Consider the following 14,100-nt stretch of genomic DNA (forward strand, 5'->3'; position numbering starts at 1 on the left):
TGATTGATTAAAAATACAGAATATTTTTAGTTTACATAAGATATTTTTCAAAAGTAAAATACCACAGACAGTTAATAATTCTTAAATAAAATTATTTTATGTGAATTACAAATAGTAAATTTACCAAGTGTTTACATTTGGCCACTATAAAGTAAAACCTGGATAAGCTCAGAGCTTTAAAAAAAAAAAAAAGTCATTTGTTAAATACTCCTTATTGAAAGCCTAAAAAGTTGGAAGTTTTAAGTATTCATACCTACTGGATCCTAAATCAATCAGAGATTGGGCTTTCTGTATACTAGCACCACCAAATCCTCCCATCATTAGACTGTAAGACGACGTATGAGGCAATGCTAAAAAAAACGAAAAAAGAAAAAGGTTCATACCAAACAATTTCACAAAGTATGAAGAAAATCTATCTATTGCGATGCAAATATAACAGTTTCTTCATAATAAAATACCGAGTCATCAGAAACAAAGCACTTACTTGAAGAAGAATAAGGAATGGATAAAGGCTGAATGAGACTGGCGGTTCCATTTGGTAATGATGAAGTGCTAACAGAAGGCACTAGGGGAGCAGGCATCATTAGGGGAGGACGGGTGGTCCCTGAAGTCGCAGAGGACAAGGGAGTTGCTATGTGTGCGACCGGAGGCAATGACTGAGGAAGGGACAGATTGGGCATGCTTCCCATTCCTAAGGACAAAACAGAACACATTCCCCAGTGCTGCTAAACCAATTATAAAACACATGACAGAAAACAAGTTCACAGTACAGTGAGCAACTGCTATGTTACAGAAACACTGCTGGCAAACTAGTTTTAAAAAGTTCACTAAAGCAGCTTGGACCCAGTGCAGTGCAGGAGGTAAGCTACTGCTTTTAATATCAATATTCTGACCTGTGTGAACTAAGCGAATGCCTACTAAGGAGTTAAAAATTCTCTTCTAGTATCATGAATAAAACTAAAGAGCCTTTTCCAACTAAATATTAGTATCCTCAATGAGAGAATGTATTACCTGATCAAATGTGGGGTTTTGTGTAGGGATAATAAATACAGTGCTGTTAACACACACACACACACACACACACACACACACACACACTCACTCACTCCCCAAACTCTCCCCTCCCCTGTAAAGGATGTTCTAAATACTGCATACTTTAAGAGAACCATTTATGCACACACACTATGTGCAAGAAGAAAGCATGCCACACGTTTCACTTTTCTTATACGTAACACAATACATATGGATTCAAGGACAATTCTTTAAAAGGAACAAAGTGATGACTCATTTGTTTACTAACTGCAGAATATGAAGTACGCTATATAAATATGGTTACACAGGATTTGATATTATCTCTAGAATTCACTGCAATAGTGAAAGAATTTAGTATTTTAAGGTCTAACATCTAGAGTGGAAGAACATGTTTCTGATACATAGAGATATCTAATTGAATGTTCTGTTCCAATGAGTGCTTCTCACAAATAATAGGAAAATGGCTAGTCAAAATTAATGGAAAACTAGTTACCTCTGATGAATATGCAAATTAAATAGCACGAAGTCTCCAACTTTTAGCCCTAAATTTAGCTGGCTAATTAACCTTTAAATTAAAGAAATGTCTACTATGTATAACTTTAAATTACCCCCCAAATGAAACCATTTCGAGTTTAAATTGTTCACAGTTTTGTTATGCATACAGAGTATAGAGGAAACTAATTAAGAATAGTATTTAGGCTCAGCTATAACTAGCAGGATCATATAATTTATCATCCAACTGGGAATTATGAAAGGGAACACTAACCAGACTAGATGCCAGGACAACAGGCATAATCACTACTGTCCCTGGAAAACTGGGACACATGGACTCCCTAGCTATGACAGTGAACTTAACATTTCTAGTCTCAGACATGAAAGTTAACTTGGAGTCTGGGGACTGTCATTTTATGCCAACAAATCCTTTTCTGATTCTCAAATATTATGCCTAGGAATCAAGTTTAACTATCAAATGCATCTAATTAAATTAATAAACACATACCAAAACGAGCAGAAATTAATGGAGAGAACATAGGAGGTTGTTTCATAATAGGGGGAAGAACCACGGGCAACTGTTGGCCTTGAAGCTTTAGTTTGATGAGTTTCATAGCTATGGAGAACTCTTGCTGATCCATCTTCCCATCCTTGTTCAGGTCTGACAAAGCCCTAAAAGGACAATGAGGGCGGTAGATTTGTTTTGTTTTGATGTATTGAGCTCCCCTGATTTTAAGAGCTCAAAGTCACCCTTTTATTCAGGATGGAACAGGGCCCTCCTCACAGAACCTGACAGCAGATCAAACTAATGCATCTGCTACTTAGTTTGGAGGGTGACATATTGTTATTCAGGGTCAACATTACTTTTGAGGAGGATGATAAAATGGAAACAATGACATAGCATTTACATGTAGATCATCACTTAATTAAATATGTGTATGTGTATAGCAAAAAGCTGAAACCTGTACATTAATATAAACTGACCAAAGATAGTATCTAATAAAATACTATCAGTCTATATAGTATCTAGATACCTTTGGGATGAATTCCACCAGTGCAGATGGAAAGAAATTATACAAGAGTATAACCACTGTAAACAATTTATTCATTTGTTCAAGTATTTACTGAATGCTTGCTATGTGCCTGGCACTCTGCCAGGCATGGGGATATTCTGAATGGAAAGAAGGATGGAGTAGGGGTTGATGTTTATTGTAAATACATTAAAAACCCAAAACCTTAGATATTATAAAGAACAATTTCTTTAAGGTAGGAATAAGGGAAGGGAGGGCTAATTTGGGGTTTATAGATGATGAAATAAATGAAACAACTACAAAATAACAGAATGAAGATCAAGACTCTTGCCAAATTGTAAAGAAGTGTTTTTTTTAATAGAAGAACACTTAGAAATTTCCTTTCCTTAGAAATTCTAAGGAAATTAGAAATTTATCCTATAGAACAAAACCCCAATTGATTTTTAGTCATTTACTCAATAAAATTTATTTTCTAAAAAGCTGAAGAAATACTCTTATTTTAATTTTTTGCGGTATGTAGGCCTCTCACTGTTGTGGCCTCTCCTGTTGCGGAGCACAGGCTCCGGACGCGCAGGCTCAGCAGCCATGGCTCACGGGCCCAGCCGCTCCACGGCATGTGGGATCTTCCCGGACTGGGGCACGATCCTGTGTCCCCTGCATCGGCAGGCGGATCCTCAACCACTGCGCCACCAGGGAAGCCCAGAAATACTCTTATTAACAACAGACTACAAGTAAAAACAACTTTATGTTAACACTAAGTATTAAAAACAGAACAAAGTCAGACTACCAGAAAGTTAAGCTCATCTACAAAAGAAAACATTTTACCATATTTCAGCTAAAACAGGAGCTGGCAGGCCTGACTGTAAGAAAAAGGTACGTGCTTGATCACCTGAAGACAATAAAAAAAAAAATCAAACAGCGTATTAGTAAATGGAATTACTTTGATGCCTCTGAATAATAATAATGGCCAATAACAACAATGTTATTGATTTATTTTAATTACAATTATTATTTTTTATAAATTGATTGCTGATTGATTGATTAGCTGCACTGGTCTTCTTTGCTGCATGTGGGCTTTCTGTAGTTGCAGCAAGTGGGGGCTACTCTTCTTTGTGGCGCGTGGGCTTCTCATTGCGGTGGCTTCTCTTACTGCGGAGCACGGGCTCTAGGCGTGCGGGTTTCAGTAATTGTGGCACACAGGCTCAGAAACTGCGGCTCGCGGGCTCTAGAGCGTGGGCTCTAGAGTGGAGGCTCAGTAGTTGTGATGCCTGGGCTTAGTTGCTCCGTGGCATGGGGGATCTTCCCAGACCAGGGCTGGAACCCGTGTCCCCTGCATTGGCAGGAGGATTCTTAACCACTGCGCCACCAAGGAAGTCCCTAATTACAATTATTAAAGAAAAATTATTTATATTACTTTAATAAGACTTAGAGGTTTTAAAACAAAAATGTCACAACTGAAGTTATATATGCATTAATCAGTGATGAAAGATTACATTATTCATCTTAGTTTTTCCTCATAATTAGGGTCTTATTTGATAATACACCTATCTAATAAAATTTATAGTTAAAAACACTATTCCCTAGAAGAGCTCTAATTAAAAAAAATACAAGGTTTGGGAAAGATACTCCTCATGGGTGTCTGATATGTCTGATATGTCCTGCTGTGTATGCCAAGAACGTAAGATTCTAACTGCTCTTTACCTGGATCATGTATCAGAATTGGGTTTGCAGTGAGCTGTCTTGAAGGATGAGGTAATGTTTCCCTCTGGGACAAAGAATAAGCTTGCTTACTGCCTCCTGAAAAATGGTGGGTTCCCTGAAGCCCAGTGTTCCTCTTTTATAACACAACCACCGCATGTGCAGCATCCTTCTGGTCCCTCTGCCTGGCCCCTATGTGACTCAGGGGACGAGGGAAATGGACAGAAATATGCCGGTGCTCATGCTACCAGCTGTGCCATTAGAAAGAGTGTCCTTGGTCTCTGACTCAGGAATTCTGGGTCTTCTGCCAGCATCCATGAGACAGTAACAGACCAAATTATTACCTTGTAAGTAGGGTAATCAAATCCCAACCCGGATACCAGGTAAGGTAGTTTTTATTACTGAAGTGCAAATAACATTAAACTATAATGTTTAAGAGGATGGACTCCAAAGTCAGACTGAAAGGTTTCCAAGCCCAGATCACCACCAACCATCTCTTGGCAAGTTACAGAACACCTCAAAGTCTCAGTTCTATCATCTTTAAATACAGACAATGACAGGGCAAAGTCACCGGCTTGTTGTGAAGGTTAAAGGAGATAGTGCATTTAGTATAGTATCTGAAATACAGTACAGATTTGGTAAATATTAGCCATTATATTTACTACTACTGTAAATAAAGCCCTAAGGTGCTTTAGCATAGAAAACAAAGTTTCACTTATAGAAAAAAATTTGAAAGACACACCTAAATTAATCCTTTTTTGGTTCTGGGGGACTTCTTGCAAAACAAGGGCTATAGCATCAACAATCAATGCTTAAAAAGCCTCCCAAAGACAGAGGGCTAAATGTTAGGAAAACAGATTCCAGAAAAAAAAATTCTAGATTATTTTCAAGAAAACTGATCTGATATATATATTTCTACTAGGTTTTAGTAATACTGATCATTATACTAGTAACTGGCACAACATATTAAGAACACATTAATAAATTTGCTTAGGGAAAAAAGTCTCAACTACCTTGAGAAATAAATGGAAAACTTTCCAGATATAAGGTTAAAATGTGAAACTGGACAATTAAAGTTTAGGATCAGGAAAAGATCTTCTATTATGCCAAATCCAAAGACAACAAATTAAGATGGTTCCGGGTAAAATAAGGAAGTCACATTTTTAAAAAATTCTAGAATTCTGATTGATATGAATTTTATCATTAAATAATACAAATTGATGGCAGTCAAATTAAAACTAATTATAAGATACTACATGAAAAGGAGCATAATTTACAAATAAAATATAAACACAAACCTGTTATGTAACCTCCTGAGGGTTTGAGGTTATCAAACTGCTTGTCATGCTTAGTCCGTTCTTCAGAGGTAATAGCCCACATGTTTGGCCCTCCTAAAACATAAATGAAAGAAAAATATTTTATAATGTATACACGAGAATACTTAAATACAATTCCAAAATGTAAACAAGAATCACAAATATCTATTTAATGACAGTACTTAATACTGAAGTGACACAAAGAGGAAAGCTCTATCATAACCATACATAGCAAGGCCCTAACGCTTTTCACTCACCCAGTTAACATCTACTTGAACAATTACTGTGTACGACTCACTGGAAGTGGGCAACAAGCTAAATACTGGAAATGAAAAGATGAATGAAGTATTATTCCCATCCTCAAGGAACTCTTACTCTAGAAGATGACTACCAGCATTTACAATGTTAACCTGTGAAGCATCCTAAGCAGAAATACATACAAAAAGCTGTGCTAGGGCTTCCCTGGTGGCGCAGTGGTTGAGAGTCCGCGTGCCAACGCAGGGGACACGGGTTTGTGCCCCGGTCCGGGAGGATCCCACGTGCCACGGAGCGGCTGGGCCTGTGAGCCATGGCCGCTGAGCCTGTGCTCTGCAACGGGAGAGGCCACAGCAGTGAGAGGCCCGTGTACCGAAAAAAAAAAAAAAAAAGCTGTGCTAGTACTGAGTCAGAAGCATCAATGATGAGCTAACAGGAAAGGTAAGACCAAGGCACAGCCTTGAAGCTTGGCTTTAATTTTGCCATGTGAAGAGGTGGGATAAGAGCATTTCATACAAAAAGGGCGTAGCATGAGAAGTCAAGGCATGTTCAAGACACTGCAACTGCACTGAGTAGACTAATAGCTAAAGCACCACGTGAGTGTGGGAAAGTTTGCAGTACGCAGGCTTCTCACTGTTGTGGCCTCTCCCATTGCGGAGCACAGGCTCAGCGGCCATGGCTCACGGGCCCAGCCACTCTGCGGCATGGGGGATCTTCCCGGACCAGGGCACGAACTCGTGTCCCCTGCACTGGCAGGCGGACTCTCAACCACTGCGCCACCAGGGAAGTCCCATCTGGTACTTTTTAAAGTAATTTTTCAATTTGAAATACTTTTAGATTTACAGGAAAGTTGCAAAGATAGTACGGAGTTTCTGTATATCCTTCATCCAATATCCACTATGTTAACAATTTACATAACCACAGCACATTTGTCAAAACACATAAATTAACACTGATATACTACTACTGGCTAAACTAAATACCTCCACCAGCAGGACTAGCTGGTGAACCCCAACACAATTAGACTCTGGGTACTGGAAACAGCACAAATCTTTGTTACTGAGGATTCTGCCAAGTGGAGCCTTTGGCAAAGGGAAACAGCCTCCAGATGGGTCTGCTTGATCTAGGCAGGCCTAGTGACTCTCTGGCCTGATAGTCCCATTTGGGGTTGGGTCAAACTTAAATTCCACAACTAACAAGGTAAGAAGGAGCCCCAAAAACCTTGCTTGCCAAATGGAAGTGGTATATTCAAGAATACAGGACAGCCTTGCCCCAACGGCATTTTGGCTTTATATGAAAAAGTGGCAGCCAGTCCTCTGAGGGGAAACTTTATTCCTACTCCACTGTCTGAAGCAAAGCTACTGGATCAATGAGGTTCCCTGAAATGCCTCAGCCTGGTTCACTAATGGTTTATAGAAGCTGAAGCTGACAGTGTCCACTGGGCTGCCATGACTGTTCAGCCTCAGAGCTATGCAGAACCAAAAGGAGACACAGCATTCTCTTCAGTGGGCAGAACTCAGATTCTTGGGCTGTTGCCAGTGGCCCAGCTGTTTGGTCTGCCACTTGGAAAATAACAACTGACAGATTAAAGGTAGCCTCTTTGGGGCTGCAAACTGAAAACAAATTTTAATTGCTAATTGAATGGTCTGGGTCACTTAATGTAGCTACCCATGGCAAGAGCCCATTCTCTAATTTAGACTGAAATCAAGCTTCGGATTAAGTCTGACTCTGTGTTTCTGATGCAGAGGATACCACTGCATGCCAGACTTAATGATTCCTGTCTGGGAGGTCTCACTGCACAGGGCACTGCCCTTTTTTGGCTCTTGGCAGATGGACTACATCAAACTTTTGATCTCCCCCTAGGGCTACTGGTGGTTCCTCAAGCTGCTGACACTTTTTCAGGTTACCAATCAGCCCCTCATGTCCATACTACTGTGGCCCTTGAAAGTAATCTGTGTCATGTTTTTAGCTTTCTAGACTATTTGCACTGACGCTAATGAATCATTTATCGGAAAAGCTGTTCAACAATGCACTGATGATGTCTGACTCTGCTTCCATAACCTCCTCCTGGTTCACCTTACTCCTTAAACTCAGACAGTTTGGCCACTGAATGTGCTGTCCCTAAGAAAGGGATCATCATTGCCTCTTAGCTGGTTGGTGCATCCTCCAGGTGGCAGCTCAGCTAAAAAGGGACCTGGAGGAGTCAAAGTTAACTCTGGTTAGGGTTTACAAAAATGTCCCTGTCCCTCTTGCACCTAACACTTCTAGATCACTAGAAGATAGTGAAGTTATAGCTAAATGGAACACCGAGATCTTTTGGCAGTGGAGAGCAACGAGCAGGCATCTGAAGAGACATACCTTAGACCCCAAGAGGTATGGGAGTGGGAGAAGCATGACCTTTTCTCTTTCAGAACTGGCCCTGGAGTCTTCTTCCCTAAGGACAATGCGCTGGTGTGGCTCTCCTAAACTGCTGGAAGCACCTTAAAATTTATGTGACTCTGAGTCTGCCATCCCCAACCAGGTGGCTTTCACTACCATCTGATCCTCATCCACTCTCAGTCTCAGGCAGGCCATGTGCACCTGAGTCCCAGGGGTATGGATTTCTCTGTTCCTGCCCCTCCACCCTGGGGCATCCAAACTTCTCCTTGTATCTGTGATTGGTCTTGGGAAGCACTTTCCTGCTGCTCCACCAGCAGTAGTAGGAGTAATACCTCTGCTTGGTATTGGTATAGAATCTTAGACACAAGGTTTCCTTCCCCCATGCTCAGGGGTAGACAGGTTTTTCTTCTACTCTTACCCCAGCAGCAATGTGTCTCTGCCTGTGTCTTTGGGGTGAGTCTTTTAACTGACCCACTCTCAGTGGCTTAAGGTTTTTACTTAATAGGAAAAAAAGATGCAAGGAAATGCATGGTATTTCATGTTTGTCTGCCTACAGCTGCCTGCAACTGAGGTGGGGGCTCTTTCTGGTCTCTTGCACAGCCTCCATCTTTCTCATGAGCACCCAGTTAATGCCCACAGGAACCAGCTTGTAAGTATAAACTCCCATTGTGTCTATGGCCCCCAGTCAATCCAGACCAACATGCTGGCCCTCACTTGTCTTTCGGTAGTTCATTGAAATTTTATCTTATTTCTGTAACAAATGCCCTACTTAGAGTACTGTTTGCATCCATAAAGTTTGAGGTTAAATTCTGTGGAGAACGGCTCCAACTTCATTGGAGTCATAGAAATCCTTCAATTTGCCATCAGTCCCATGTTCCACCCTGCATTCCAGCCCCCTTTACTCAACAGCTCTACTGAAAACATCAGTCCATTTATTTATCAAACATGACTCTCCCATGCCTATGTTGAATCCAATCTAATCTGCTTCATAATTTCTAGAAACTTTCAAAGTTTTTGGTACACCGACGGTGACGTGATTTCCTAAAGCTACCTTGGATTTTTTTTTTATGTTCTCTTTGATAATTTAAATAGGATCCAGGAAGAGAAAGGCCAATAACATAGAATTAAATCACTATCTTGAAACAAGACTTAGTTATGAGTGCATATTTCAATAGGAACAACAAAGCAGCTCCAGAGAAGAAGGTGGTATGAGAGGCCTAGAAATATTCTATGAGGCAATTAAGGAACTTAATATATTAAGCCTGAATAATCAAAGGTTAGGGAAGAAAAAGTAAAAAAAAAAAAAAAATACCCCTTTTAAAAATCACACTAAAATACAAAAATACTTATGGATAAACCTGACGAAGGAGGTGAAAGACTTATATGCTGAGAACTAAAACACTGATAAAGGAAACTGAAGATGATTCAAAGAAATGGAAAGATATGCCATGCTCTTAGACTGGAAGAATTAACGTTGTTAAAATGGCCATACTACCCAAAGCAATCTACAGATTTAAGGTGACAGGGATCAAATTACCCATGATATTTTCCACAGAACTAGAACAAATAATCCTAAAATTTATATGGAACCATAAAATACCAAGAATTGCCAAAGCAATCCGGAGGGAAAAGAACAAAGCTGGAGGCATAACCCTCCCAGACTTTAGACAATACTACAAAGCTACAGTAATCAAAACAGTGTGGTATTGGCACAAAAACAGACACATGGATCAACAGAAGAGAACAGACAGCCCAGAAATAGACACACACCTATGGTCAATTAATCTTCGACAAAGGAGGCAAGAATATACAATGGAGAAAAGAAAGTTTCTTCAGCAAGTGGTGCTGGGAAAGCTGGACAGCCGCATGTAAATCAATGAAGTTAGAACACACCCTCACACCACACACAAAAATAAACTCCAAATTGCTTAAATACTTAAATATAAGATGACACCATAAAAATCCTAGAGGAGAACATAGGCAAAACAGTCTCTGAAATAAATTGTACCAGTATTTTCTTAGGTCAGTCTCCCAAGGCAATAGAAGTAAAAGCAAAAATAAACAAATGGGGGGGCTTCCCTGGTGGCGCAGTGGTTGAGAGTCCGCCTGCCGATGCAGGGGACACGGGTTCGTGCCCCGGTCTGGGAAGATCCCACATGCCGCGGAGCGGCTGCGCCCGTGAGCCGTGGCCGCTGAGCCTGCGCGTCCGGAGCCTGTGCTCCGCAACGGGAGAGGCCACAACAGTGAGAGGCCCGTGTACCGCAAAAAAAAACAAACAAAAAAAAAAAAAAAAAAAAAAAAAAAAAAAAAACAAAAAAAAAATAAAATAAAATAAACAAATGGGACCTAATCAAACTTATAAGCTTTTTAAAAACTCTTTATTTTATATTGGAGTATAGTTGATTAACAATGTTGTGTTAGTTTCAGGTGTACAGTACAGAGATTCAGTTATACAAATACATGTATCTATTCTTCTGCAAATTCTTTTCTCATTTAGGTTGTTACGTAATATTGGGCAGAGTTCCCTGTGCTATACAGTAGGTCCTTGTTGGTTACCCATTTTAAATATAGTAGTGTGTACATGTCAATCCCAAACTCCCTAACCATCCCTCCCTCCCACCAATCCCCCCTGGTAACCGTAAGTTCGTCAAACTTACAAGCTTTTGCACAGCAAAGGAAACCATAAACAAAATGAAAAGACAACCTATGGACTGAGAGAAAATATTTGCAAATGATACAAATGACAAGGGCTTCATTTCCAAAGTATACAAACAGCTTATACAATACAGTAATAAAAAATAACCCAATCAAAAAATGGGCAGAAGACCTAAATAGGCATTTCTCCAAAGAAGACATACAGATGGCCAACAGGCACATGAAAAGATGCTCAACATTGCTAACTATTAGAGAAATGCAAATCAAAAACCTACAATGAGGTACCACCTCACACTGGTCAGAATGGCCATCATTAAAAAGTCTACAAATAAATGCTGGAGAGGATGTGGAGAAAAGGGAACCCTTCTACACTCTTGACAGGAATGTAAATTAGTGCAGCCACTATGGAAAACAATATGGAGGTTCCTTTAAAAATTGAAAATAGAGTTGCCATATGATCCAGCAATCCCACTCCTGGGCATATATCCAGATAAAACTATAATTCGAAAAGATACACGCACCCCAATGTTCATAGCAGCACTACTTACAACAGCCAAGACATGGAAGCAACCTAAAGGTCCACTGAGAGATGAATGGATAAAGATGTGGTATGTATACACAGGGGAATACTACTCAGCCATTAAAAAGAATGAAATAATGCCATTTGCAGCAACATGGATGGACCTAGAGATGATCATACTAAGTGAAGTAAGTCAGAAAGAGAAAGACAAATATCATATGATATCACTTATATGTGGAATCTAAAATATGACACAAATGAACTTATTTACGAAACAGAAACAGGAAACAAACTTATGGTTACCAAAGGGGAAAGAGGGTGGGAGAGAGATAAACTAGGAGTTTGGGATTAGCAGATACAAACTACTATATATAAAATAAACAACAAGGTCCTACTGTATAGCACAGGGAACTATATTCAATATTCTGTAATAAACCATAATGAAAAAGAATATGTATATATATATGTATAACTGAATCACTTTGTTGTACACCAGAAACTATCACAACATTGTAAATCAACTATACTTCAGTTTAAAAAAAAGATTAAAGAAGACATGGTAGCAACTCTAAGTGTTTCTACAAGTTGTTATGCAGAATACGAAGTGGTTATTTGCCTTCCATACATGAATTAGGAAAAGGACCACCATTTTGAAGAAAGTTAGGACTGTATGAAGAGGGAATCAACCCCACCAGAAATTACTCTTTTGTTACCAGAAGTGTTAAAACAGACAATGGTCTACTAAATCTGAAAATGTCTGAGGGTCTCTTAAGCCATGAAAAACAAACAATGATTTTATGATCCTTTCCATTTGCTCTGAACATGAGATCCAGTCTCAACTCACTACCCCCAAATACATCTCCACCCTCTTCCTTTCATAGCTAAATGGCAGCAGTGGAGCATAAAAGAACAAAGTGGAGATTCTGCTCCTGTGTGCTAACCAGTTTTGTGACTTGAGCAGGCCTTTAAACTTCCTCACCCTTTGTTTCCTTACCTAGGACTTGTTGTAAGAATGGTGTATGTAAAGGTGATTTCAAAAGTATAAAGTATGTAGCAGGCAATACTTGACTAGCCAATGTCCTACACCAGAGATATGCAAACCCTGGCTGAATCACCTGGGGAGCTTTAGGAGAAAAAAAGCTATTCCAGCAGACCAAGTAAAGCAGATTCTCTGGGGAATGAGGCACAAGCTTCACAATTTTTAAAAAGCTCTCCAGGTGATTCTTTTGTGCAGCCAGGGTGGGGAAACACTGTCCTATACAAATCAGGTTTGCACCTTGCCTCCTCTTCTTTCTATCACTCCGCAGAATATTCTGCTCCACCTCTACCCTTCCAGCCAACTCAGGACAACTAGCAAATAATGCTGTCCAAAGGCAACAACTGGTGGCTGTCAAAGTGAATTATGTGGTCTCTTTCTCCTAAGGATGCCACAGGCATCTTGCAATTCTATCCTGTTAAAAGATGAGTTAATCCTCATCTTACTTTTTCTCATAGAGATATTACACAGATCTTTTTTTAATCCCCTTTACCCTACTGTTCTCTCAACTCTTGACCATCTCAGAGAAACAACCTTCCCTCTCTTATCATTTGCTTTTAAAGTCCAACAACATTAGCAGAGTAATAGTAGTACTTAGTAGAAGAAGCAACTACTATTTACTATTACTTTATACCAGCAACCATGCTAAGCATATTAATATTACGTTTAATTTTTACAACAGTTCCGTGAACAAGGTTTACAGAAGTTACAGACGAAAAAAACAAAGCTAGGGAAGTTAAATAACTGGCCTAACACCATATAGCTGATTTAATTTTTAGTTAGAATCTTCCTGTACTTTAAAGTCCAAAGTTTCTGCTCTTAACTACTGCACCACATTGCCTCCCTGACTACTTTGATATTTATTTTACTTTAGCAGTATTATTTTTGTAATTTAAAAATGACCAGCAGGGGCTTCCCTGGTGGCGCAGTGGTTGAGAGTCCGCCTGCCGATGCAGGGGACACAGGTTCGTGCCCCGGTCCAGGAAGATCCCACATGCCGTGGAGCGGCTGGGCCCGTGAGCCATGGCTGCTGAGCCTGCGTGTCTGGAGCCTGTGCTCCGCAACGGGAGAGGCCACAACAGTGAAAGGCCCGCGTACCCAAAAAAAAAAAAAAAAAAAAAAAAAAAAAGACCAGCAACAAAATGTAAAGGAGATACATATAAATTGACATTTGAATATAAAAATATGTGTCTCTTTTACATGTCAGAGTAACCAAATTTTCCCTTGGAATAATGTATCTTAAAACATGGCGGGGGGGAATTCCCTGGTGGTCCAGTGGTTAGGACTCCATGCTTCTAGCACAGGGGGCCCAGGTTTGATCCCTGGTGGGGGAACTAAGATCCCGCAAGCTGCACAGCATGGCCAAAAATAAAAAAATTTTTGAACACTGATTATATAAAAAAAATGTAGAAAAATGTTAATCGTGATACTATTATTTACTATTTAACAAGAAAGAAATCTATACCAAACAAAAACCAAGAACAACAAGAATGTTGGTAGTGCATCCCTATCCCAGAAAAGTAAATTCTTACAAATGCCATATACATAACATCCTCTTTCTCATCCCATGACATACGTTTCCTTTACTTGGATTGCCATTCATATCAGCGTCTTCCATTTCAAACTTTCTCTTTCAAGGTCCAGGGCAGGTGTCACTTTCTCCAGGAGGTCCCTGACACCTGCAGG

The 14,100-nt window shown here is 39.8% G+C and overlaps 1 protein-coding gene across 10 annotated transcripts in view; it reads right to left on the bottom strand.

The window, feature by feature from the left end:
• ITSN2 (intersectin 2) overlaps positions 1 to 14,100 on the bottom strand; it is a 173,313-nt gene that overhangs the window by 119,450 nt on the left and 39,763 nt on the right. For 9 of the 10 annotated variants that reach the window (XM_032652403.1, XM_032652396.1, XM_032652398.1 and 6 more), the window contains 5 exons: positions 5,552 to 5,644; positions 3,381 to 3,444; positions 2,033 to 2,196; positions 485 to 691; positions 254 to 350 (listed from right to left, as the gene is read on the bottom strand). In XM_032652403.1, the coding sequence (XP_032508294.1) occupies positions 254 to 350; positions 485 to 691; positions 2,033 to 2,196; positions 3,381 to 3,444; positions 5,552 to 5,644 (625 nt within the window). The remainder of the gene's footprint in view (positions 1 to 253; positions 351 to 484; positions 692 to 2,032; positions 2,197 to 3,380; positions 3,445 to 5,551; positions 5,645 to 14,100) is intronic. The other variant, XM_032652404.1, reaches the window with a different exon arrangement.

This window comes from Phocoena sinus, chromosome 13 (assembly GCF_008692025.1).
Source record: "Phocoena sinus isolate mPhoSin1 chromosome 13, mPhoSin1.pri, whole genome shotgun sequence".
NCBI classification, from domain to species: Eukaryota; Metazoa; Chordata; class Mammalia; order Artiodactyla; family Phocoenidae; genus Phocoena; species Phocoena sinus.